Source organism: Balaenoptera ricei, chromosome 1, assembly GCF_028023285.1.
Source record: "Balaenoptera ricei isolate mBalRic1 chromosome 1, mBalRic1.hap2, whole genome shotgun sequence".
Lineage (NCBI taxonomy): Eukaryota > Metazoa > Chordata > Mammalia > Artiodactyla > Balaenopteridae > Balaenoptera > Balaenoptera ricei.
This window is the reverse complement of record NC_082639.1, coordinates 38102714-38126711: the sequence shown is the minus strand read 5'-3', so window position 1 is coordinate 38126711 and position 23998 is coordinate 38102714. Positions and strand designations below refer to the sequence as shown.

Here is a 23998-nt window from a genome sequence, read left to right as displayed (position 1 = left end):
AGCCCATGAGCCTAGAGCCTGTGCTCTGCAACAAGAGAAGCCACCGCAATGAGAAGCCAGTGCACCGCAAGGAAGAGTAGTCCCCGCTCGCCGCAACTGGAGAAAGCCCGCACACAGCAACAAAGATCCAACGCAGCCAAAAATAAATAAATAAAATAAATAAATTTTTTAAAAATTAGATCTTAACTCCAATTCTCCCCACCCCTTCCAACTTACATGCTAGTTGGTCCAGTGGTTCAGGTCTATCTTGCTTTTATAATGCCAAATTAGTAATTCTTATTGTTTCATACAATAATTGCTTGCTTTGATTTACTCATACTTTCCAATTTCTTTGCTCAGCATTCCCTCTTGGATCTCACAACTTTTGTCTTTCTTTCTTCTTTTCTAAGTGATTATTTCACTGAGAATCTGATATTGATAAACCTTCTCAATTTCACTGTTTGTCTGAAAATGGCTTTATTTTTCTCAGTGACTTCCAACGATAATTACACAGGTATGGAATTCTACAACCTCTTGTTGGGAGTAACTTTTTTCTCAATATCTTAAAGATATTATTCCATTGTCTTATGGCTCCTGCTATTGCTATTGAGAAGCCTGCTCTTAGGATTGCTGTTCTTTTGTAGTTAATTTTTCTTTTCTCTCTCGCTGCTTTGTTTTTTTAAACCATAATTTTTTAGATATATTCACATACCATAGAATTCAACCTTTTAAAGTGTATAATTTAGTGGTTTTTAGTACACTCACAAGGCTGTGCAACCGCCACTGCTAATTCCAGAACATTTTCATTATCCCCCAAAGAACCCCTGTACCCATAAAGCAGTCACTCTCCATCCCCATCTTTCCCAGGCAACCACCAAAGTACTTTCTGTCTCTATGGATTCCACCTATTCTGGATATTTCAAATAAATGGAATCATATATCATGTGGCCTTGAGCCTGGCTTCTTTCGCTTAGCATGTTTTCAAGATTCATCCATGTTGAAGTATTTGTCAGTATTTCATTTCTTTTTATGGCTGAATAATATTCTATTGTGTGAAGAATATACAACATTTCATTTATCCATTCATAAACTGATGGACAATTTGGGTTGTTTCTACTCGTTAGATATTTTAAATGATGTTGCTGTGAATATTTGTGTATTTGTGTGTACAAGATATTTTCAATTTTCTTAGGTAAACTTCCTTGCTGAACTCATTCATTAGAGCTCTTTTAGCTTTTGTGGATTCTTGAGGGTTCTCTAGTTCCTTTGAAGACCTCTGTTTTTTGGTTCTGAAATTTTACTGCAATGTACCTAGATGGACATTTATTTTTACCTATTGTGCTCCATGATGTTATTCTGGTTTCTAATCAATTCTGGAAGGTCTCAATCATTATTTCTATGAGTACTGCCTTTCCCCCATTTCTCTATATTCTGTTGGACCTTATTATTGTATGCTCCATATTTCTTAGTTCTCATTCATATTTTACATCTTTCCATCTCTGTGCTGCACTTTAGATAAAATTTTACTAGCTTTGTCCACAGCTCTACTATATAACCTGACTACTGAGTTTTCAAATTCAATGTTACAATGTATTTAATTCCTTGAATTCTAATTGTCATTTTTTTCAAAATATGCCTCATCTTTTAAAATTAAATGTCTTTTGTTCTCGCATTTTTGTCTCCATTTATATTTTTATTCACTTTACATACACTTATTTTACAGTTTTCATTCATAATGCTACTTTCTAAAGTTCTTAGGGTCTAATCTTACTGTTTCTTTTTTCTTCTGATTTTCACATGTGGTGGACTGCTTCCTTGTATGGTCTATAGTTTTGTACTGTAAACTCACCTTTATTTAGTGTGGCTTTATGGGAATCTTGTGCTACCTGATTTGAAGATATGTCTTTAAAAATTTTTTGAATTTGTTTCTGACAGATTTGTCGGAGTTATTTACAGCCCAGAATCTGCTCTTAAGACCATACATATGGTATAAACTCCAGGCTTCAAATTCAGTTGAATAAAGGTCTATAGTTTAAAATTCTCAAGGAGACTTTTTTTATTTCTTATTAAGAGCCTACTTAAAACCTAGATGAGATTAAAGAACTTCCTTTCATCTCTCCATGTCAGTGGGCAAACTGTTTTCCTAGTGCATTCCTACACTGAGGGTAAAGTCCTTTGAGTGTCCTAATTATATGTGGGGTCTCAATTCTACCCTAACTTAGGGTCTCCCTACCCTAAACAAGCCCAAGGCCTCATCCTTTTTCCCCTAACGGATATCAAGACTAATATAATATACCTCCTCTCTGGCCCTCTTTCTTGGAAGTCCCAACACTGATTCCCACTGTTGAGGTGTTGTTTTCCCTCTTAGATTTAGGTCACTTGGGATTTTCCTCACATTCTACTGAATTTAGCTATGCATTTAAAACAATAATCATAATAGCTAGCATTTATTAAGTGCTAACTGGGCACTGTTTAAAGCATTGCATGTAGTATCTCACACCCTATGAAGCAGGTACTACTATAATCCACTTTATACAGACAAGGAACCTGAAACAGAGAGGCTAAGTAGCTTGCCCTAGGTCACAATAACATACCAATAATTTTTGAAAGCCTAATGTAACTTATTTTCTCTTTGCCCTAGGACCTTCTTAATGTGGGTCTCCATCCTAAAGATGATTCAGAAGGCACATATCCAGAAAAACAAGGGCATTTTGCATAATTTGACTAACTTCAGGGGAGAGAAAATGGATGGACAGATAGGTTATTAAGAACTACCCTAGGCGGGCATCTAACGTACAGCATGGTGGCTATGATTGGCAATACTGTATCATATACTTGAAAGCTGCTGTGAGAGTAGAGCTTTAATTTTCTCACCATAATAACAACAAAATGATAATTATGTGAGGTGAAGGATGTGTTAACTAACCATATTGTGGTAAACATTTCACAATATATATGTGTATTAAATCATCACATTGTACAGCTTAAACTTACACAATATTAAATGTCAATTATACCTCAATGAAGCTGGGAAAAAAGGAAGAAAAAAAAAAAAAACTACCTTAGGGATTGGAACAGAACTTTGACAGAGACACAAATACTGGAGAGGAGACCGGCTATGGCAGAGACTCAGCAAAGACTATGCTCTCACCAAATTCTTTAGTCATGACCATCTTGGCTACCATTGTCAACATCAACAAGGTACAGCAAAGAACTCTCTTGATCCAGACAAAATACAAAGAGGTACAGATTATCTCTACACTGGCCAATCCTGAATCCCTTCACTGTGTTATAGAACAAAAGACCAGCAACAATGCAAAGGAAGCATGATTCAGCTCCTGGCAGAATATAATAGCCAGACCTAAAAGTCTCAGCAACATGGTCCGGCAACAATACTAACTTACAGTGAAAAGAAATAAATTTACCTCTAAAGCTCAAATGCCAATGTCCAAGGTACCACCATGGATTAAACAGACCCATAATGCTTGGAATGAATCAAGTTTTAAAGTAAAAAACATGAGGAAAGTGGGTAACTGGCTAAATGTAAGCCAGCGCAATCTCCTTCCCCGGAATCATGTGACATAGTGGGAAGTTTCCCTAACAGGGCAGCAGCAACATGTCCCCAACCCCAGTCTCAAGATGAAAAAAGAGTTGTGCTCACCACCTAGAAAACTAGATAGTTCTGTCATTGCTGACTGTAGTTGATGTTCACATTCCCAGAGTTCTAACTGAATAAACCTGGCAGAGAAATTTAAAAGCCCTAGAGTGGGCAATGCTTCAGAATTTGTGTATTCTAAGTGTGTCTATATTTCCAGTGCCCAGGACAGTGGCTGATACACAGTTATTATTGTTTGGATAACTAATGAATGGGAGAGAATAGTCCTGTAATGCATTCTTAAAGCAGTACATTTCTTGGTGATAAAAGGAAAGTGGCCAATGAGACTAGAGATTTTTTCTTTGAATGGAGTACACTTCCACTACAAATATGGGCCTCGGTAAAATGAAGTAGTCTAAGGCTATCCCTAATTACACAGTGTCTGGGAAGTTGTGGTATATTTGGTTTGTCTTTACTAGTTCCCATGGCTTCCGGATTTCTTTGGAAGTTCCAATTTATAAGCCCACTCCCAAGTTACATTTCCAGACCAGCTTCTCTGAGAGACAGTGGTTAAAGGGAAACACAAAATATCTTGTAAGCATTCCATATGTTTGTCCAATATCCAGGTTAAACCCTGAATTGGTAACAACCCTTCTTTTCTGCCTCCTCCCTCAATAAATAGCCCAGCTGTCTGGCCTGTGCCCAAGTTTACTTAATAGAGAAGATTAGAACACTTCTAATCTATACAGGATAGCCTCTGTATCCATGGCTGTTTCTATGAGGCAGCTATGGATACAGAGGATACTTTTAGAACTAACCCCCCACTTTCAGTAGTCAAACACTATATCCCAGTCATTTTTAGTGATAGTTAATTTCAAGGTTCTAGGCCAGGCACTGGAAGGACTAAAATATATGAATGTAATCAATCCTTGGCCTTCAGAGGCCCACAGCTGAAGAAACTTAGATATGTGAGGGAAGAGAGCTCAGGCAATATATACTGAACATAGGTGCCTTTTAAGAATCTGGGTGTCGGGACCAGAGGGCAGATAGCAGAAGCAAGAAGAACTACAACCCTGCAGGCTGTGGAACGGAAACCACATTCACAGAAAGGTAGACAAAACGAAAAGGCAGAGGACCATGTACCAGATGAAGGAACAAGATAAAGCCCCAGAAAAACAACTAAATGAAGTGGAGATAGGCAACCTTCCAGAAAAAGAATTCATAATAATGATAGTGAAGATGATCCAGGACCTCGGAAAAAGAATGGAGGCAAAGATCGAGAAGATGCAAGAAATGTTTAACAAAGACCTAGAAGAATTAAAGAACAAACAGAGGTGAACAATACAATAACTGAAATGAAAAATACACTAGAAGGAATCAATAGCAGAATAACTGAGGCAGAAGAACGGATAAGTGACCTGGAAGACAGAACAGTGGAATTCACTGCCATGGAACAGAATAAAGAAAAAAGAATGAAAAGAAATGAAGACAGCCTAAGAGACCTCTGGGACAACATTAAATACAATAACATTCGCATTATAGGGGTCCTGGAAGGAGAAGAGAGAGAGAAAGACCCGAGAAAATATTTGAAGAGATTATAGTCGAAAACTTCCCTAACACGGGAAAGGAAATAGCCATCCAAGTCCAGTAAGCACAGAGAGTCCCAGGCAGGATAAACCCAAGGAGAAACACGCCGAGACACATAGTAATCAAATTGACAAAAATTAAAGACAAAGAAAAATTATTAAAAGCAACAAGGGAAAAACGACAAATAACATACAAGGGAACTCCCATAACGTTAACAGCTGATTTCTCAGCAGAAACTCTACAAGCCAGAAGGGAGTGGTACAATATATTTAAAGTGATGAAAGGGAAGAAACTACAACCAAGATTACTCTACCCGGCAAGGATCTCACTCAGATTTGACGGAGAAATCAAAAGCTTTACAGACAAGCAAAAGCTAAGAAAATTCAGCACCACCAAACCAGCTCTACAACAAATGCTAAAGGAACTCCTCTAAGTGGGAAACACAAGAGAAGAAAAGGACCTACAAAAACAAACACAAAACAATTAAGAAAATGGTCATAGGAATATACATATCGATAATTACCTTAAATGTAATTTAGGTAAGGTAAGGAATGGATTAAATGCTCCAACCAAAGACACAGGCTCACTGAATGGATACAAAAACAAGACCCATATATATGCTGTCTACAAGAGATCCACTTCAGACCTAGGGACACATACAGACTGAAAGTGAGGGGATGGAAAAAGATATTCCATGCAAATGGAAATCAAAAGAAAGCTGGAGTAGCTATACTCATATCAGATAAAATAGACTTTAAAATAAAGAATGTTATAAGAGACAAGGAAGGACACTACATAATGATCAAGGGATCAATCCAAGAGGAAGATATAAAAATTGTAAGTATATATGCACCCAACACAGGAGCACCTCAATACATAAGGCAAATGCTAACAGCTATAAAAGAGGAAATCAACAGTAACACAGTAATAGTGAGGGACTTTAACACCTCACCTACACCAATGGACAGATCATCCAGACAGAAAATTAATAAGGAAACACAAGCTTTAAATGACACAAAAGACCAGATATATTTAATTGATATTTATAGGACATTCCATCCGAAAACAGCAGATTACACTTTCTTCTCAAGTGCACACGGAACATTCTCCAGGATAGATCACATCTTGGGTCACAAATCAAGCCTCAGTAAATTTAAGAAAATTGAAATCATATCAACCATCTTTTCTGACCACAACGCTATGAGATTAGAAATAAATTACAGGGAAAAAAACGTAAAAAACACAAACACATGGAGGCTAAACAATACGTTACTAAATAACCAAGAGATCACTGAAGAAATCAAAGAGGAAATCAGCAAATACCTAGAGACAAATGACAACAAAAACACGACGATCCAAAACCTATGGGATGCAGCAAAAGCAGTTCTAAGAGGGAAGTTTATAGCAATACAATCCTACCTCAAGAAACAAGAAAAATCTCAAATAAACAATCTAACCTTATACCTAAAGGAACTAGAGGAAGAAGAACAAACAAAACCCAAAGTTAGTAGAAATCATAAAGATCAAAGCAGAAATAAATGAAATGTAAACAAAGAAAACAATAGTATAGATCAATAAAACTTAAAAAAAAAAAAAAAAAGAATCCCAGTGCCAGGACTTCCCTGGTGGTCCAGTGGTTAAGTCTCTGAGCTTCCAATGCAGGGGGCGCAGGTTCCGTCCCTGGTCAGGGAACTAAGATCCCACATGCTGTGCGGTGCAGCTGAAAAAGTATTAAAAAAAAAAAAAAAAAAGAATCTGGGTGTCTATGGTCCACCAAAATGAAGGACTTGACTAAGAGGAAGGCAGAAGATCTGGGGAACTTATTAAAAGCCACAGTGGAAAGAGGTACTGGTAATACCATGATGGCAACTATGCAAGAAGACTAGAGAATAATCAAGATAGACTGGAGTGGAAGATGAGAGGGTTCTAGGAGTAATGATGGGGGTGACGGGGAGGATCATTAGATCATTTAACGTAACCTACTGCATTTTACACTTCTGATGGAAAATTTGGGGATGAACAAATGAATTCTACATAAAATATGAAGCAATGCAAAAGTGAGGTAATTATAACCCTCAAGAAAACAAAAAGTTGTAAAAGAAAACAAACATAATCACAGCATACAGTGCTTGAACTAGGATAATAGTTATGAAGTCATAATTGACACTGATATAGATGAAATAATTTTTCTTGTTTGGTTTCTTCTTTTTTTGTTTCTAACATGAAATAATTTAAAGTGCTTACTTTTGAGAAGGAAAAATTAAGGATGGTAAGAGTGGGGTAAGAGAATATCTAGTTTTCTTTTACAAGCCTTAAAGAAGTCACTGACTTTTGAAATTATGTCCATATATTACTTCAACAAAATAAAAATTAAATTTAAAATGTGGGTGGCTTACACATATGTAAAGTGAACAGGAGGGGGATGGCTGGAGTAGGAAAAGAAATTTGTAGCAATCAGTAATGTAATAGTAGTAATTATATTGCATGTTAATTGGTACAACCATGGTTCAATTCTAAGCTACAGTAGTTTAAAGAAAACTAGTAAATGATCACCTCACATGTCAAATAAATAAATATCTAAATTAGTTATTAGCATGCTATTCAAGGCGCTTCATGATATGGCCAGCCCCTTGCCAATCTGTCCTGCTCATCATCACCTCCTCACAAATCCACTCTCTATATGCTCTACACCCCAGTTATGTCTCCCCTCCCTTGCACATGCTATTGCTTCTCCTTAAATATCCTTGTCTCAAATGACTACCTGACAAATTTATGTTAATTATTCTCAACTCACGAACTTCCTTCTCTCTAAAGCCTTCACTGAATTCTCCAGGGCAGAATTAAAGACTGGTTTCCATACACCAGCACTGAACTTTGTATAACCTTCCATCATAGAATTTATTGGGCATCTCCACACAACTCCTACCACAAGCCAGGTAGCTCTCTACATGGGATAACTAACAAACTTCCAAGGAACAAGTAATCCTTGTCTTATTATAAAGTTGTGCTAGAAAACAGAATAAGTTGGAAAGCTGCCTAAGTTGTTTTATGGCATTAGTATAACTTTGATTCAAAACCGGATAACAACAGCCTAAGAAAATTATATGTCTATTTCCTTTATAAGCATGCATGTTTTAATTCTATACAATTTTAGCAAGTTTAATTTTAAAAAATATCATGATCAAGTTGGTCTGCAAACCCCTGAAGGATCCTGAGGCCCTTTCAGAAGGACAGCAATGTCAAATCTATTTTCATAAGAATACTGAGACATTATTTACTTTTTTCACTGGGTGACATTTGCAGCGATGTTACAGCAGCAATAGTGGGCAAAACTTCTGGCACCTCAGCACAAGTGGAACCAAAATAGTTCTAATAGTCAATTGTATTTTTTGCCACCACTCACTTGCAGTTTAAAAAAAAAAATCAAAAAAATCTATATTGACTCAGAATTATTTGTCACAGAAATAAAAATTAGTAATTAATAAATCTTGACTATTTTTTAAATACTCTGAGTGACACAATAAGAAGTATGCATAAAACACTACTTACTGCTGAATTATCAAAGTACAATGATTATCTTGAAGAAGCCACTTGTGCTGTTGGTTCAGCTGTCAGCCACTTTTTTCATGAACATCATTTCACAGTAATTCAGACTTAAGTATCTGCAAAGACTTTCTTGAAATGAACAAAATAAGCCTATTACTTTAACAAACAACTGATAGTATTTGTTGCCAACGATAAAATTCGACCTTTTAAGTAAAAATCAGATTTTTGAAAAACTTATGAGTTTGACAGCTTCCCAATATTTAGACTTTTCTGATGAGAGTGATGGCAAAATTAGCAAATGTGATTTTTTTATATTGTATAATTGAAATGTATCAACATTTCAGAGAGAAAAGGTATTTTGATAAAGTTTAACAGGATTTAAAGAAAAACTCAAAGAAAGTTTTAAAGAAAAATTAAGAAATTTTCTTAATTTTAAAAAAGACCTTTACTCAAAATTTAAAAGAAAATTATTATACTCAAGGGAGAGACTTTAGATATACTACTTTTTAAGGTCAAGGGAAAAAAAACAAGGGTGCCTGCTCTCATTGCTACCCCTGAACCTAATACCAGAAGCTCTGGCCAATGAAAGTAAAAACAAAACTCAAAAAGCTGAGGATAGGATGGAAAGACATGAAACTGTCAGTACTTGCATTATGTGAGCAATAACTACACAGAAAACAAATTACCAGTCACAATAATAACCAAAACACTTAAAAAAAATCTGATGGTAAGAAAGTCAGCCAATAAAATCAATAATGGGAAGATGAATTTCCATGGGATAGGAGTCAATTAATAGAAATCTGAAAAAGACTTGCAAATACAGAATGTTTTAGATCATCATAAGTATAAATGAATAACATAAAAAATTTAAAAAATTAATGAATCAAAACTGGCAATAATGGAACAAGAATAGTTGAATATGGGAAAATTTAATTCAATGTTTTATAAATAAAAATTGTAAGATACTGAATTATAAGATACTGAATGGATGAATGGATAAAGAGAAACACACACACACACACACAGAGTAATATTATTCAGCCATGAAAAAGAATGAAGTCTAAAAACTATAATTCAAAAAGATATATGCACCCCTATGTTCACAGCAGCACTATTCATAATAGCCAAAACATGGAAACAACCTAAATGTCCATCAACAGATGAATGGATAAAGAAGATGTGGTACATATATACAATGGAATACTACTCAGCCATAAAAAAGAACAAAATAATGCCATTTGCAGCAATGGTTGCAATTAGAGATTATCATACTAAGTGAAATAAGTCAGAAAAAGGAAGACAAATACCATACGATATCACTTATATGTGGCACAAATGAACCTATCTACAGGACAGAAATAGACTCAGACATAGTGAACAGACTTGTGGTTGCCAAGGGGAGTGGGGGAGGGAGAGGGATGGACTGGGAGTTTGGGGTTGGTAGATGCAAACTATTACATTTAGAATGGATAAACAACAAGGTCCTAATGTATAGCACAGGGAACTATATTCAATATCCTGGGATAAACCATAATGGCAAAGAATATTAAAAAAAGCATGTCTCTATGTGTGTAACTGAGTCACTTTGTTGTACAGCAGAGATTGGCACAACATTGTAAATCAACTCTACTTCAATTTTTTTTAATTGAAAAAAAATTAACAAAAAAAAAAGAATGAAGTCTTGCTATTTGTAAAAACATGGATGGACCTTGAGGGCATTATGCTAAGTGAAACAGTCAGACAGAAAAAGATAAATAGCATATAATCTCACTTTTACGTGGAATCTAAAGCAAAGAAACAAATATGTCTGAGCTTATGGATATAGAGAACACATCATCGGTGATTGCCTGAGGCAGGGAGTGTGAAGGGGTGGGCAAAATGGGTTAAGGGGGTTGAAAGGTACAAATTTCCAGTTATAAAATGAGTAAGTCATGGGGATTTAATGGAAGCATGATGACTATAGTTAACAATAACTGTACTACATATCAGAAAGTAGCTAGGAGAGGGAGTGGATCTTGAAAGTTCTCATCACAAGAAAAAAAATTACAACTGTGTATGGTGACGGATGTTAACTGGACTTATTGGGGTGATCATTTCGCAATACATACAAATATTGAATCATACACTGTACACCTGAAGCTAATATAATATTATGTCAGTTGTACCTCAATTAGATGAGGTAAACTCTAGCTTTAAATCAAAAAGACAGTACTAAGGAACCCATTCAAGACACAGTGAATGGATGGCTGTGTGAGCTTATTTCCTGGACCCTATTTAGTACCATAGTGCAGTGGCCTAAAGACAGACTTACAGCTAGAGAGAAAAAAAACTGCAATATAATGAGCTTCACTGTAAACCACAGATACTACTTAACAGTCTAATCCACTGTCCTCTTCTACACAAACTTCTTGTAAACACGTAGATTAGGAAGAACATACCTCTTTCAAAAATAATTAGTAATTCAAAAGGAGCTAGCACAAAATCTATACAAAGATACTATAAAAAATTAATATCCAGGATGTATAAGTAAGTCCTACAACTAAAAAACAACAACAAAAACAATAAACAACACCAGATTTTAAAATGACACAAATAGGCATTTCTCCAAAGAAGATATACAAATGGCCAACAAGCACATGAAAACCTGCTCCATGTCACTAATCATTAAGGAAATGCGAATCAAAACCACAATAAGATACCACTTCATACTCATCAGGGCAATTATAAACAACAACTATAAAAACAGAAAATAAGAAGTGCTGGCTAGGATGTGCAGAAATTGGAACACTTATGCATTGCTGGTGGGAATGCACTACGGTGCAGCTGCTGTGGAAAATATTAGGGTGGTTCCTCAAAAAATTAAACAAAAAATTACCGTATGATCTAGCAACTCCACTTCTGGGCACATGCCCAAAAGAACTGAAAGCAAGGACTCGAACAGATATCTGTACACCATGTTCAGAGTAGCATTATTCACAATAGTCAAAAGGTGGAAGCTACCCAAGTGTCCTCAAAAGATGAATGGATAAGGAAAATTGTGGTATATACACACAATGGAATATTATTCAGCCTAAAAAAGGAAGGAAATTCTGACGCATGCTACAACAGCAATGACCTTAAAGACATTATGCTAAGTGAAATAAGCCAGTCACAAAAGAACAAACGTTTTATGATTCCACTTATATGAGATGTCTAGAGTAGTCAAATTCATAAAGAAAGTTAAGTAGAATGGTGGTTACCAAGGGCTGGGAGAGGAAGGAATGGGGAATTAGTGTTTAATGGATACAGGGTTTCAGTTTGGGAAGATGAAAATATTCTGGAAATGGATGGGAGTGACACTGCACAATAATGTGAATGTACTTAATGCCACAGAACTATACACTTAAAAATAGTTAAAATGACAAATTTTATGCTCTTTATATTAAGTCACAGTTAAAAATGAAAATAAAATTTAAAAACCATTTTAAAAGAGAAGAAAAATAGAAGGGAAGGGAAAGAAAAAGCAAAAGGATTCTAAACTATGGGATCTATCCTTTGCAAAGTTGGTTTAAAATCAATTAATATATTATACCATATTAATAGAATAAAGGACAAAAACTATATGATCATCTCAACAGATGCAGAAAACACATTTTTTAACAAAGGTCCAACACACATTCACAATAAATGCTCTCAACAAACTCAGAAAAGTTAAGGGAACATCCTCAACCTGATAAAGGGCACCTATGAAAACCTCACAACTAACATATTTAATGGTGAAAGGCAAAATGCTTTCTTCCCTAAGGAAAAAGGCAAGTATGTCTGCTTTTGCTTATTCTATTCAACAGTGTACTGAAGTTTCTTGCCAGTACAATAAGTAAAAAATAAAAAATAAAATCATCCAGGATGGAAAAGAAGAAGTAAAACTGTTATTATTCACAGATAAAATGATCCTGTATGTGGAAAATCTCAAGGAATTAAAAAAAAAAAGACTGCTAAAACCAATAAACAAGTTTGGCACGATCACAGGATACATGAATACACAAAAGCTAACTGTATTTCTATATACTAGCAACCAACAACCTGAAAATGAAATTAAGAAACACTTCCACTCACAATAGCATTAGAAAGAATAAAATTCTTAGGAATAAATTTAACAAAAGAAGTGTAAGACTTGTACACTGGAAACTACAACATACTGCCGAGAGAAATTTTTGCCTATAATCAAGCAAAAAGAATATCTAGTGTTGGTGAAGATGTAAAAAAATGGTCCCTCAAACATTACTGGTAGGAATATAAAATGATACAACTTTCTAAAACGTTAGGGTTTCCCTGTTGGCGCAGTGGTTAAGAATCCGCCTGCCAATGCAGGGGACATGGGTTCGAGCCCTGGTCCGGGAAGATCCCACATGCTGCAGAGCAACTAAGCCTGCGAGCCACAACTACTGAGCCCATGCGCCGCAGCTACTGAAGCCCGCATACTTAGAGCCCGTGCTCTGCAACAAGAGAAGCCACCACAATGAGAAGCCCGCACACCGCAACGAAGAGAAGCCCCCGCTTGCTGCAACTAGAGAAAGCCCGCACAGAGCAATGAAGACCCAACACAGCCAAAAATAATAAATAAATAAAAATTAATAAATTTATATATATGTATTAAAAAAAGATAGGCATAAACTAATCATACAACTAAATTCCATTCCTAGGATTCTACCCAAGAGAAATGAAAACGTATGTCCACACAATGACATGTACACACATGTTCACATCAACATTTCCTCATAATAGTCCCAAACTGGAAACAATCCAGCTGTCCATCAACTGAAGAATGAACTAACAAGATGTGGTCTATCCATACAATGGAACATTATTAAGTAACAAAAGGAATGAACTACTGATGCATGCTACAACATGGATAAAACTCAAAAACATTACGCTAAACGTAAGAAGCCAGAAACAAGAAAACTACAAGGAGTATGATTCCATTTATATTAAATGTTCAGGAATGGCAAATTTATATAACCAAAATCAGATCAGTGGTTGCCTGAGGCTGGGAGAAAGAGTAGGATTAACTGCAAATGGGCACAAGGAAACATTTTGGATTATGGAAATGTTCTGAATTTAGATTCTGGTGATGGCTGCACAATTTTATAAATTTAGTAAAAACCACTGGATAACTTACAATTGGTGAATTTTACAGTATGTAAATTATATCTCAGTAAACTTATTTTTTTTAAATTATGCAGGCTCCTGAGAGTGCATCTGATGTACTTAGTGAACCTAAGAATCCTCCCTCCTCCGCTTCCTTCCTGAATAATTCAGTCTAGAAACCATTATATAATGATGATGGCTGAGTAGTTGGGGGTTGGGGGGACGGTGCGTGGCATGGGATGTCAGAGACTGACGAGGGTAAGGAGGTTGTCCGGTTGCAGAGAACAGTGGTGTCAGTTTGGCATAGGGCATTGGAGATCCAGCAAGCTGAGGAGGGCAAATACACAGGAAGTCAGTGATTACAAAGCCAGACTGGTTTCATACGGGAAGAAGTTATCAAGTAAGTACATAGAGGGTAACGGGAGTCAGGTTTCTCACTATCAAAGAAAGGAGTTACAAATATGGAAATGGAAAAAACTAGAATGAACTAGAATTGGAAGTAAAGATGTCAATGTTAGCTTATAGTTCTCAATATATAGAGATCAAGAAATTTAGAAAGATATATACATGTTACATGTATACATTCTCTGGGAACAGTGAACCCGAATATCAGCAACCATGCCTACCACCCATATCTTGGCTTTTAAAAGGAATCGTGTTCCTTGGAGAAATGACTAATTCAAGGGCTAGGGCAGGGAGGGCACAAAATAAGCCAGCCAGTATCATCTTGACAGGCCAGAAAGAGCAAGTTCCCAAATAATGATGGAGACGTGTGAAAAAGACAAAGAAGCCAGTATGAAGAGACTCCCCTTGACCAAATATGGTACAATTTGAGCATCAAAATATATAATGACATTAATAGATTATAACCCATTAAATAAAATAAGAGCCCACTGAGTTCATGCTGATATAATAAAATAAGTGAAAAAATGAACAGGGAGAGGAGAAAGCTTTTCTTTACAGTGCAATTTCAACTGATGAATGTAGAAAGGATGCTGGAATTAGAAAAATACTATTTGGCAACCAGCACAGTATAATAACTCAGCCAAGAAATATAAATGGATGTTAAAAACAGTGGGTTAAAATTTGGTGAGAAATGGGATAGTTATATAATTTCAAGAACCTTCCCACAAAATAGTTATTAATTACAAAGGGAAAATGAGTAACTTTACAGCACAGAAACCTAGCAGACACACCTGAATCAGTGATCAAAGTTAACTTCACAGTAATGAGAAAAAATGAAAGCCTGTATCACCTAATAGGACTGAAGGAGAAGAAGAAACACCATCTTTTTTCAGGAATAGTAATGTTCCTGTCAAAGATGTTGAAGGGGATCAGAATATGCCTCCCCAAAATATGCTACTTTGGCAAAAGGATTATTTTAAGCTGAAGATAAGTGAAAATCAACAGATACAGGAAGAATTCTCTGCCCTCCCCTTATCTGCCTAAAATCCAGCAAATTTTCCTTTGAGGAAGGTGTCCCTTGTACCAGGTAGAGAAGAGCTATGATGCATTTGTGTAAACAGACCTTATCTTCCATTAGTTTCCCCATATATTTCCTAGTTACTTCCCCACGATTTATCATCCCTTGAAGTTCAAACCTTCTTTCCTTTGTTAAAAGGGTATATAAGCTTCGGAGTCTAACCACTTCTTTGAGTTTAATTTCTTTTCTGTGAAATCCCATGCATGTAAATATTAATAAAAATTGTATGCCTTTTCTCCTGTTGATCTGCCTTTTGTCACAGGCCCCCAGGCACCGAATTAAGAGGGTAGAGGAAAAGTTTTTCCTCCCTAGCAATGCATTACCCAAATCTAATACTGAGGAAATATCAGACAAGCCTAAATTAAGGGACATTCTATCAAATAACGGGCCTGTAATTTTCAAAAGTGTCAAGGTCATAAAAGTTGAGAAAAGGCCACAGAATTGTTCCAAATTGAAGGAGACAAAAAAAAATAATAAAATTATAACACACGATCCTGGAAAAAATATAAAAGACGTTACTAGGACACTTGGTAAAATATGAATTAAGTCTGTGAATTAGATGATGGTATTTATCAACGCTAATTTCCTGATTTTAATGGCTGTATTGTAATCATGAAAAAATCTCTGTGGTAAGCACACTCTGAAGTATTCTGGGGTGATGGGATAGCATGTCAGGAACTGATTGTCAAATGGGTTAGGGCAAGGGTTGGCAAACTCTTTCTGAAAAGGGCCAGATAATAAATATTTTAGGCTTTGAGGGCCATATGTGGTCTCTGTCACATAGTCCTTTAAAAAAAAAAAATCCCTTCAATGGTAAAATCCATTCTCAGCTCATGCATGGGCTACACAAACACAGGTGGCAGAATGCATTTGGCCCATGGCGTTTGCTGACCACTGGTTTGTGGGCTGGAGGGTTCTTTGAACTATCCTTGCAATTTTGAAATTATTTTTTAAAAATATTTCTGCTAAAGTCCAGAGCAATCGCCTGAAAAGTTCTGGGAATGGTTGTAATGGAGATGAATAAGGCCGAAAGCTTTCTGTATCAAAAGCATTCTCTCTTTCTCCAACACATGCTGGGAACTTTCCTACTGCCAACTTGGACCTATACTCCTGCTCAGAGGGCCTAGTATACAGTTGAATGGAAAAATGGGTGCATCCACTTCAATTTCCTAGAAAAGGAAAATTACCTCCCTCCACATAAGGTTGGGAAATAAATTATTCATCCTTAAGGAACGTTTTAGCATGACTTTTTTTAGCTAGCTACTCTGAGAAACCATTTCTCACCCATCAGATTGGCAAAAATTCAAAAGCTTGATGATACATTCTGTTGACAAGGCACTGAGCAAATAGACATTCTCTTACACTGCTGATGGAAATACAAAATGATATAACCACTATAAAGTGAAACTGGTCAATATCTAATAAAACTACATATGCATATATTCTTCGACTCAGCATCCCCAGTTCTAGGAGTTTATCCTGAAGATACACCATGAAAATTAACTCTTATATGCCAAGGATCATTGAAAATTATTTGTGTTTCTCTTTCTCTAGTGTACTAGTTCCTCAACAGAAGGACTCTCTAAGCCCCAACCTATCCTATCTATCAAGACTGGGAAAGGGACTGACCCTAGTCCCTGAGGCAGTCAGGATAAGCAGTGGCCCCTCCTCCTGTAGCATCCAGAGGCATGAAAGAGAAGCCGCTACAAGTGGCCCTCCTAAAGAAACTTAACAAATAACATTTATCTTCTGCAGCTGCCTGGCTCCTGGGTTCCTGCTACCTGGATCAGTTTTTACCTCTCAGAACACCTACATAACAAGAGTCTGTATGACAAGGTGCCTGTCCCAGGATGACTACTAGGAGCCAAAAGAGGAAGCCAAGGTTTTGCTCAGCTGAGCATTCAGTCAGCAGCTACTAAAATGGCAAGCCCCAAGGACCTTCACACAGACAAAAATCTCCAGTTGTACTTCTCTGGCTAAACCATCTTTACTACAAATAAAACACCTACCAAGAAACTGGTGACACTCAGGTGTCAGGTTGAAGGCCCAGGAAAGAGTCTAATTAAGTTGACTCAAGAGTAAGGGTACCCAGGGACTTCCATGGCGGTGCAGTGGTTAAGACTCTGTGTTTCCACTGCAGGGGGCATGGGTTCGATCCTTGGTCGGGTAACAGATCCCGCATGCCATGCAGCAAGGCCAAAAAAAAAAAAGAGTAAGGGTACCTAATAGGATCACAGATGTAGAAAACAATCTTATAGTTACCGGGGGTAAAGAGAAGGGAGGGATAAATTGGGAGACTGGGATTGACATATACACACTGCTATATATAAAATAGATAATAAGGACCTACTGTTTAGCACAGGGAACTCTACTCAGTACTCTGTAATGACCTTTATGGGAAAAGAATCTAAAAAAGAGTGGATATATGTACATGTATAATCGATTCACTTTGCTGTAGAGCAGAAACTAACACAACATTGTAAATCAACTATACTCCAATAAAAATTTAAAAAAAAAAAAAAGAGCAAGGGTACCTAACTGTACCCTAGGGTAACAAATACATAACAAGGGGGAAATTCCTTTCATGTAAGTATTGTAGCTAATAAATGGAAAAGGAATGGGAATATCACCTTTTTTGCAAACTCCTAATAAAATAAACGATCTAAGTAATAATTATCAATGGCCTCTACTATCAAAACAAGGGAGAAACCTGACATTACCTGCCTCCTAATAGCTGTACACTGCATCAACTACTGTATTAAGTATGCTTCCCCAGGCCCCCAAATCAAACCAGAATCAGATCAAGCCCCAGGTTTACAGGAAATATAGAGGTCATAAGAACATGTTAAATACCTTTCAGGGATGCAATCAGCAAAATCCAGAATGTGGGAAAGTATACAAGGACAAACAACTCAGTTGCTTCAACAAATGAAACGCAGGGAAGAAAAAAAAAAAAAACAGAGAATGGGAAAACCTAGACTGAAAGAAACTTTTAAAAGTAGAATGACCAGGGACTTCCCTAGTGGTGCAGTAGTTGGGAGTGTGCCTGCCAATGCAGGGAACACGGGTTCGATGCCTGGTCTGGGAAGATCCCACATGCCGCGGAGCAACTGAGCCCATGAGCCACAACTACTGAGCCTGCACTCTAGAGCCCGCGAGCCCCAACTACTAAGCCCGCGTGCCACAACTATGGAAACCCAGGCGCCTAGAGCCCGTGCTCTGCAACAAGAGAAGCCACCACAATGAGAAGGCCGTGAACCACAACAAAGAGCAGTCCTCACTCGCCCCAGCTAGAGAAAGCCCACAGGCAGCAACAAAGACCCAGTGCAGCCAAAAAAAAAAAAAAGTAGACTGACCTTGGACTTCCCTGGTGGTGCAGTGGTCAAGAATCCGCCTGCCAATGCAGGGGACGCGGGTTCGAACCCAACACAGACAAAAATAAAATAAATAAATTTATAAAAAAAAAAAGTAGAGTGACCAGACATCCCAATTTGTCCATGACAACCCAGGTTTATGTCTGTTGTCCCAGTATAACTCTTAATAGAGTCCTCTTTCATTATTAAAAGTTTCCTAGTTTAGATAATAAATTATATGGTCACCCTACCTAAGAGATACAGTAATCAAATGAACTGTGTTGGCATATTTGGATATTGATTTTAAAAAAACCATCATAAAACATTTGAACACTGGATATTTGATGATATTGATAAATTATTATTAATTGTCTTAGGTGTGCTAATGGTAATATGCTTATGTTTTTAAAGAGTTCTTACCTTTAGAGATACAAACTGAAATATTTACAGATGAAATGACATGGAATTTGCTTTAAAATAATTGAGTGCGGGGGGAATAGGTGGGATGTAGATGAGATAATATTGACCATGGGTTGATAACATAGATACTGGAGATGTAAGACTACTCTCTCTACTTTGGAATATTATGGAGATTTTCCATAATACAAAGTCTAAAAAAGAGAGTAAGTTTTCCAGAAAACAAAATTTTCCTACTAACAGAAACAGAAATACCCTAGAAACCTTCAGCTTCCTGCTCTTAATCCAAGAACAAGCCTTTGACATCTTGCCCAATACAACCATTATGTTTATTCAGAGTCACTGAAGCCAGGATCTATGAATAATTCTCTCCCATACAAAGTTTCCTGAGGTTAAATCACAGCTAGTATTCTTCATTACTTCACCTTTCCATTAAAAAAAGAAAAAGTACTTTCCCTTCCCTAACAGGAGAATCACATCTGAATATACTCTCAAGCTGTTCTTTCCCTTACATGGTGGAGGGGGGTGTGGGGGGTGGGAAGGGGGTGGGAGGGGGGAAACACCTTGAAACCTGTTTTGATAGACTTTTCCCACTGCCAAAATATGGCCCAAAAAAGAATGTAATTCAGTGTTTCTTGTTTTAGTCCATGTCCTGGTGTGCCCCAACAGGTCAGTTTTAGCTGCAATAATTAGTGAGCCTGCGCAAGAAGGCAGGAGAGCACCCAGCTGCCACAGCCTTATCTTAGCCAATGACAAAGCTTCCATGGACAGGACATAATGATAAGTGATACCTAGAGCTACTCAAGGGAAAATTAGAATATGAGAAAACTAATGGAAGCCAAAGGAAAATTAATGGAAGCAACATGAAGTGTGAGGATCAGCAACATGTGAATTTTCTAACAAAAATAGCAAAATAACTGCTATAGCAACTATAATTGTTATCCTGAACAATTTTACATGTGTTGACTCATCTAATCCTGACAGCAACACCTGACGTGCTATCACCATCCCCAGTTTAATAATGTAGAAAACTGAGACAGAAAGAAGTGAAGTGATTTGCCTACAACAGGGCCAGGATAAGAACAAGTTCTGGAGACGTTCCTCTTTTAGAGTTACTTTGAAAAGCAGTTTAAAAAAAGACAGATAAGACAAGCAGGTGTTGGTAAAGTGAAAATAGTGCTTTCTCTTTGGTAGGAAACAATCTTGACACTACCAAAAAAGGGTTTCAAAGGCTGCCTAGTTTTGGAGGAGGCCCAAAGGAACACCTGTCCTTTGCCATAAAAGTCTACAGAAAGCTTCTCACACATGTGACACAGGAGGGGACAGCGGGCTGAATTAGTCCCAGCTGCAAACTTCAATAGTGAACTTCTTGTTGCTGAAGATATTCAACCAAAGAATAGCTTTTTCACTAGAGACTATATGAAAAGAATTCCTATGCAGTAGGCAGTAGGCTACAGCCAGAACCCTTCCAACACAAAGTTCACTCTAATGAAGATTTCTTGCTGCACTTTAGGGCCAACAAAGATGATGGCAATTTAAAACTGAACCAAAACCTAAGCCATTCTATGTTCCAGGAAGTTGCCAAGACCAAACTTCTATCCCCAGGAGGTCTACAGCTCCAATGAATGGCCAAAGACACAACTGCCTCCTCTCTCTAGGGGCATCAGTTACACCAAGGACCATATCTAGTACTCCTTCAAATAGGGTTATATCCACAATGCAATACCCATGTCTCAGCACCAATCAGCAGGCTAGAATCATATTCTTAGAAGATGTACAAGTTGACTAGATGTTCAAGGTTAATTAATTCAACCCAAATCACAATCATATTTATTATGCCTCTTAAGGTTGATCATACCCATCCAGGACACTTGAGAGCTAGCATCAAGGCCTGTCTATAACAGACCCATCCCTTCTCATCAAGGAAAAAACGGAAATGTAGTATAAGAGTTAAAGTGGGCATCATTTTAAAACCATGTCTTGATTGTCCTTCAAATTACTATGGACAACAATTTGTAAGGTCCTAAGTCATCACTAAAATGCAGTCAATAAAAAGGGTTAAGATTCTGAGCAGGGCCAGTTCTAATTACTATTTCTAGCCCTTTCCGGCAATGCAACCAAAAGCCTCAACAGTTGTGTTAGTTTGCTAGGGCTGCCATATCAAACTACCACAGATTGGGTGGCTTAAGCAAGAGACATTTATTTCCTACCAGTTCTGGAGACTAGAAGGTGTCAGCAGGGTTAGTTTCTTCTGAGGCCTCACTCCTTGGCTTATAAATGGCTGTCTTCTCCCTCTGTGTCTGTGTCCTACCTAATCTACTCTTCTTATAAGTACACCAGTCATATTACAGCCTACCCCAATGACCATATTTAACCTTAATTACCTGTGTGAAGACTCTGTCTCCAAATACAGTCATATTCTAAGTACTGGGGGTTAAAGCTTCAACATATGAATTTTAGGGGGACACAATTCAGCCCGTAAAAATAGTTATACTCCATGGAAATAAAAGACATCCCAATATGGCCACTGTATGGTGGCAGTATGTAGATCCTAGTTCCCTCTTTCCTGGGTCATCTATTTTTTTTTTTAATTTATTTATTTTATTTATTTATTTTTGGCTGCTTTGGTTCTTCGTTGCTGTGTGCAGCTTTCTCTAGTTGCGGCAAGCAGGGGCTACTCTTTGTTGCAGTGCGCAGGCTTCCCATTGCGGTGGCTTCTATTGTTGCAGAGCATGGGCTCTAGGCACACGGGCTTCAGTAGTTGTGGCACGGGGGCTCTAGAGCGCAGGCTCAGTAGTTATGGTGCACGGGCTTAGTTGCCCCGCGGCATGTGGGATCTTCCCGGGCCAGGGCTCGAACCCGTGTCCCCTGCATTGACAGGCGGATTCTTAACCACTGTGCCACCAGGGAAGCCCCATCTATTTTTAAATAGAGGTCAAATTCACTGCCAGTAGCTCTAGAATTTTCTTCACTTATTCACATTGTTTACTGGAATCATTTTTCTCTTCTTTCGACCTGTATTTGCTCAATTGCTAAATAACAGCATGTTCATTAGGCACATGTATGTGGTAAGGATTTTGCAGAATTTAGATTCATCACTGTGTTCATTAAAAACTGATTCTGTCCTAGATTCTGAATGTGAATTCAGAGAACAAAACTAAATTAGAGGATGACAGCAATGAGCATGGATAAAAGAAAAAATGGAATGACATAAGCCTAAAAGAGGAACAGAGGTTTTTCAAAGAAGGTAATAAAGGTAATGGCCAACCTCTTAAAGTCAGATCACCCCAGGGCTCAATCCATTGACATTTCCTCCTTCTCTACTCACTGGATGATCTCACAAACCTAATGATTCATTTCACTTATACACTGACAATTCCTAATTACAGCTCTTTAGCCCAGACCTCACATATCTCTAACTGAATGTCTAATTAGCTATCTCTTGCAGTTTCCCAGTCTCAGTTCATGGTAACTCCAATTTTCTAGCTGTTCAGCCCCAAACCTTCAGTTATCCTTAACTCATCTTCTTCTCAAATTCTGCATCTAATCCATCAACAAATTCTATCAATTCTACCTCCAAAATAGATCCGCAAATCTGACCACTTCTTACCACCTGCACCATCGTGGGTTCAAACCACTGTCTCTCACCTAGAATATAACAGTAGCCTTCTAACTATAACCATAATGATTCTTTTCATCTAAGTCAGATCATGACATTCTTCTGCTTTAAACCCGTCAATAGCTTCTCATCTTGCTGAGCATAAAAGTAAGAATCCTTATAATGGCTTTAAAGCTCTACTATCTCTGGCTCCCACTACATCTCAGACCTCATTTCCCACCTCTCACCACCTAACTCATTCCACACGAGCTTCACTGGACTTTGCTGCACAAAGAACACACAAAGCAAGCTCTTAGGTCAGGTCTTAGGCACTTACTGTTGCCTCTGTCTGAAACACTCTTCTTTCAGATACCACTATTCTGGCTCCGTGACTTCTTTCAGGTCTTTACTCAAATGTCAACTTATCACTGAGGACCTCCCTGGCCATCTTATATGAAATGTCAACCCCTGGGCCCCACATTTCTTATTGCCCTTAACCTACTCTATTTTCTCAGTATCACTTATGTCCATCTGTTAAATATTTACTCACTAATTTGTTTGCCTCCCTCCACTAAAATCTAAGCTCCCTGAGGGCAGGGACTTTACCTCTTTGTGATCATGGTTTGGTCCTTCATGCTTAAAACAGTGCCCAGCACATAGTATGTACTCAAATAACGTTGAACATAAGGAAGACAGGAAGAAATGCGGAGGCGGTTATTTTCAGCAACGTGAACAAATCCCCTAACCTGTTTTGGAATCAAATTTTCCTTTTGTGTAAAATGTGGGTTTGGACTATTTAACCCTGAGAGAGCTCTAGCATCCTGTCATGCTATGCTTCTCCTATGGGGTGGTTACAGGGCTGTCCATCAGTTAAGATGGACACACAATTATCTAACTACTGATACGCTACGCTATTTTCTCCCTAATTTTGAATGTAACAGAGATCTGTGAAATTCCTTTCACAGAGGGCCATAACTTTCATTCCATTTCTCCCCATTATTAAGGAGAAAGGTCTAGGTTTTACCTATCAGGCCAGAAGCAATCACCAAGGCCCACGTTTATCACAGCAGGTTTCTTACCTCCACTGCAGTGAGCGGCTGGAACTGGGACTGCCAGGACTGCTGTGGGCTTGTGTGTTCAGGAAGTAGGCAAGAGGAGAAGTAGCCAGAGGACAATCAGCACTAAATGGGACTTTAGTGAGGGATAGGGTTGGAGCCGATGTGGGTGAAAGTATGAGCCGGTTTACTTCAGATCCTCGACAAAGAGCAGAGATTCTGACAAGGTACCACAGTAGAAGAAGACAGAGTCAGTGA

General features: G+C 37.7%; 1 protein-coding gene across 13 annotated transcripts in view; it reads right to left on the bottom strand.

Moving 5' to 3' along the window:
• The window catches only part of MAST2 (microtubule associated serine/threonine kinase 2), a 200961-nt gene that overhangs the window by 62300 nt on the left and 114663 nt on the right, over nucleotides 1–23998 (bottom strand). Inside the window, exon 2 of one of the 13 annotated variants that reach the window (XM_059921816.1) lies at nucleotides 23765–23959. The exons of the other annotated variants lie outside the window; for them this stretch is intronic. Coding sequence (XP_059777799.1) covers nucleotides 23765–23959 — 195 coding nt within the window. The remainder of the gene's footprint in view (nucleotides 1–23764; nucleotides 23960–23998) is intronic. 13 annotated transcript variants of the gene reach the window in all.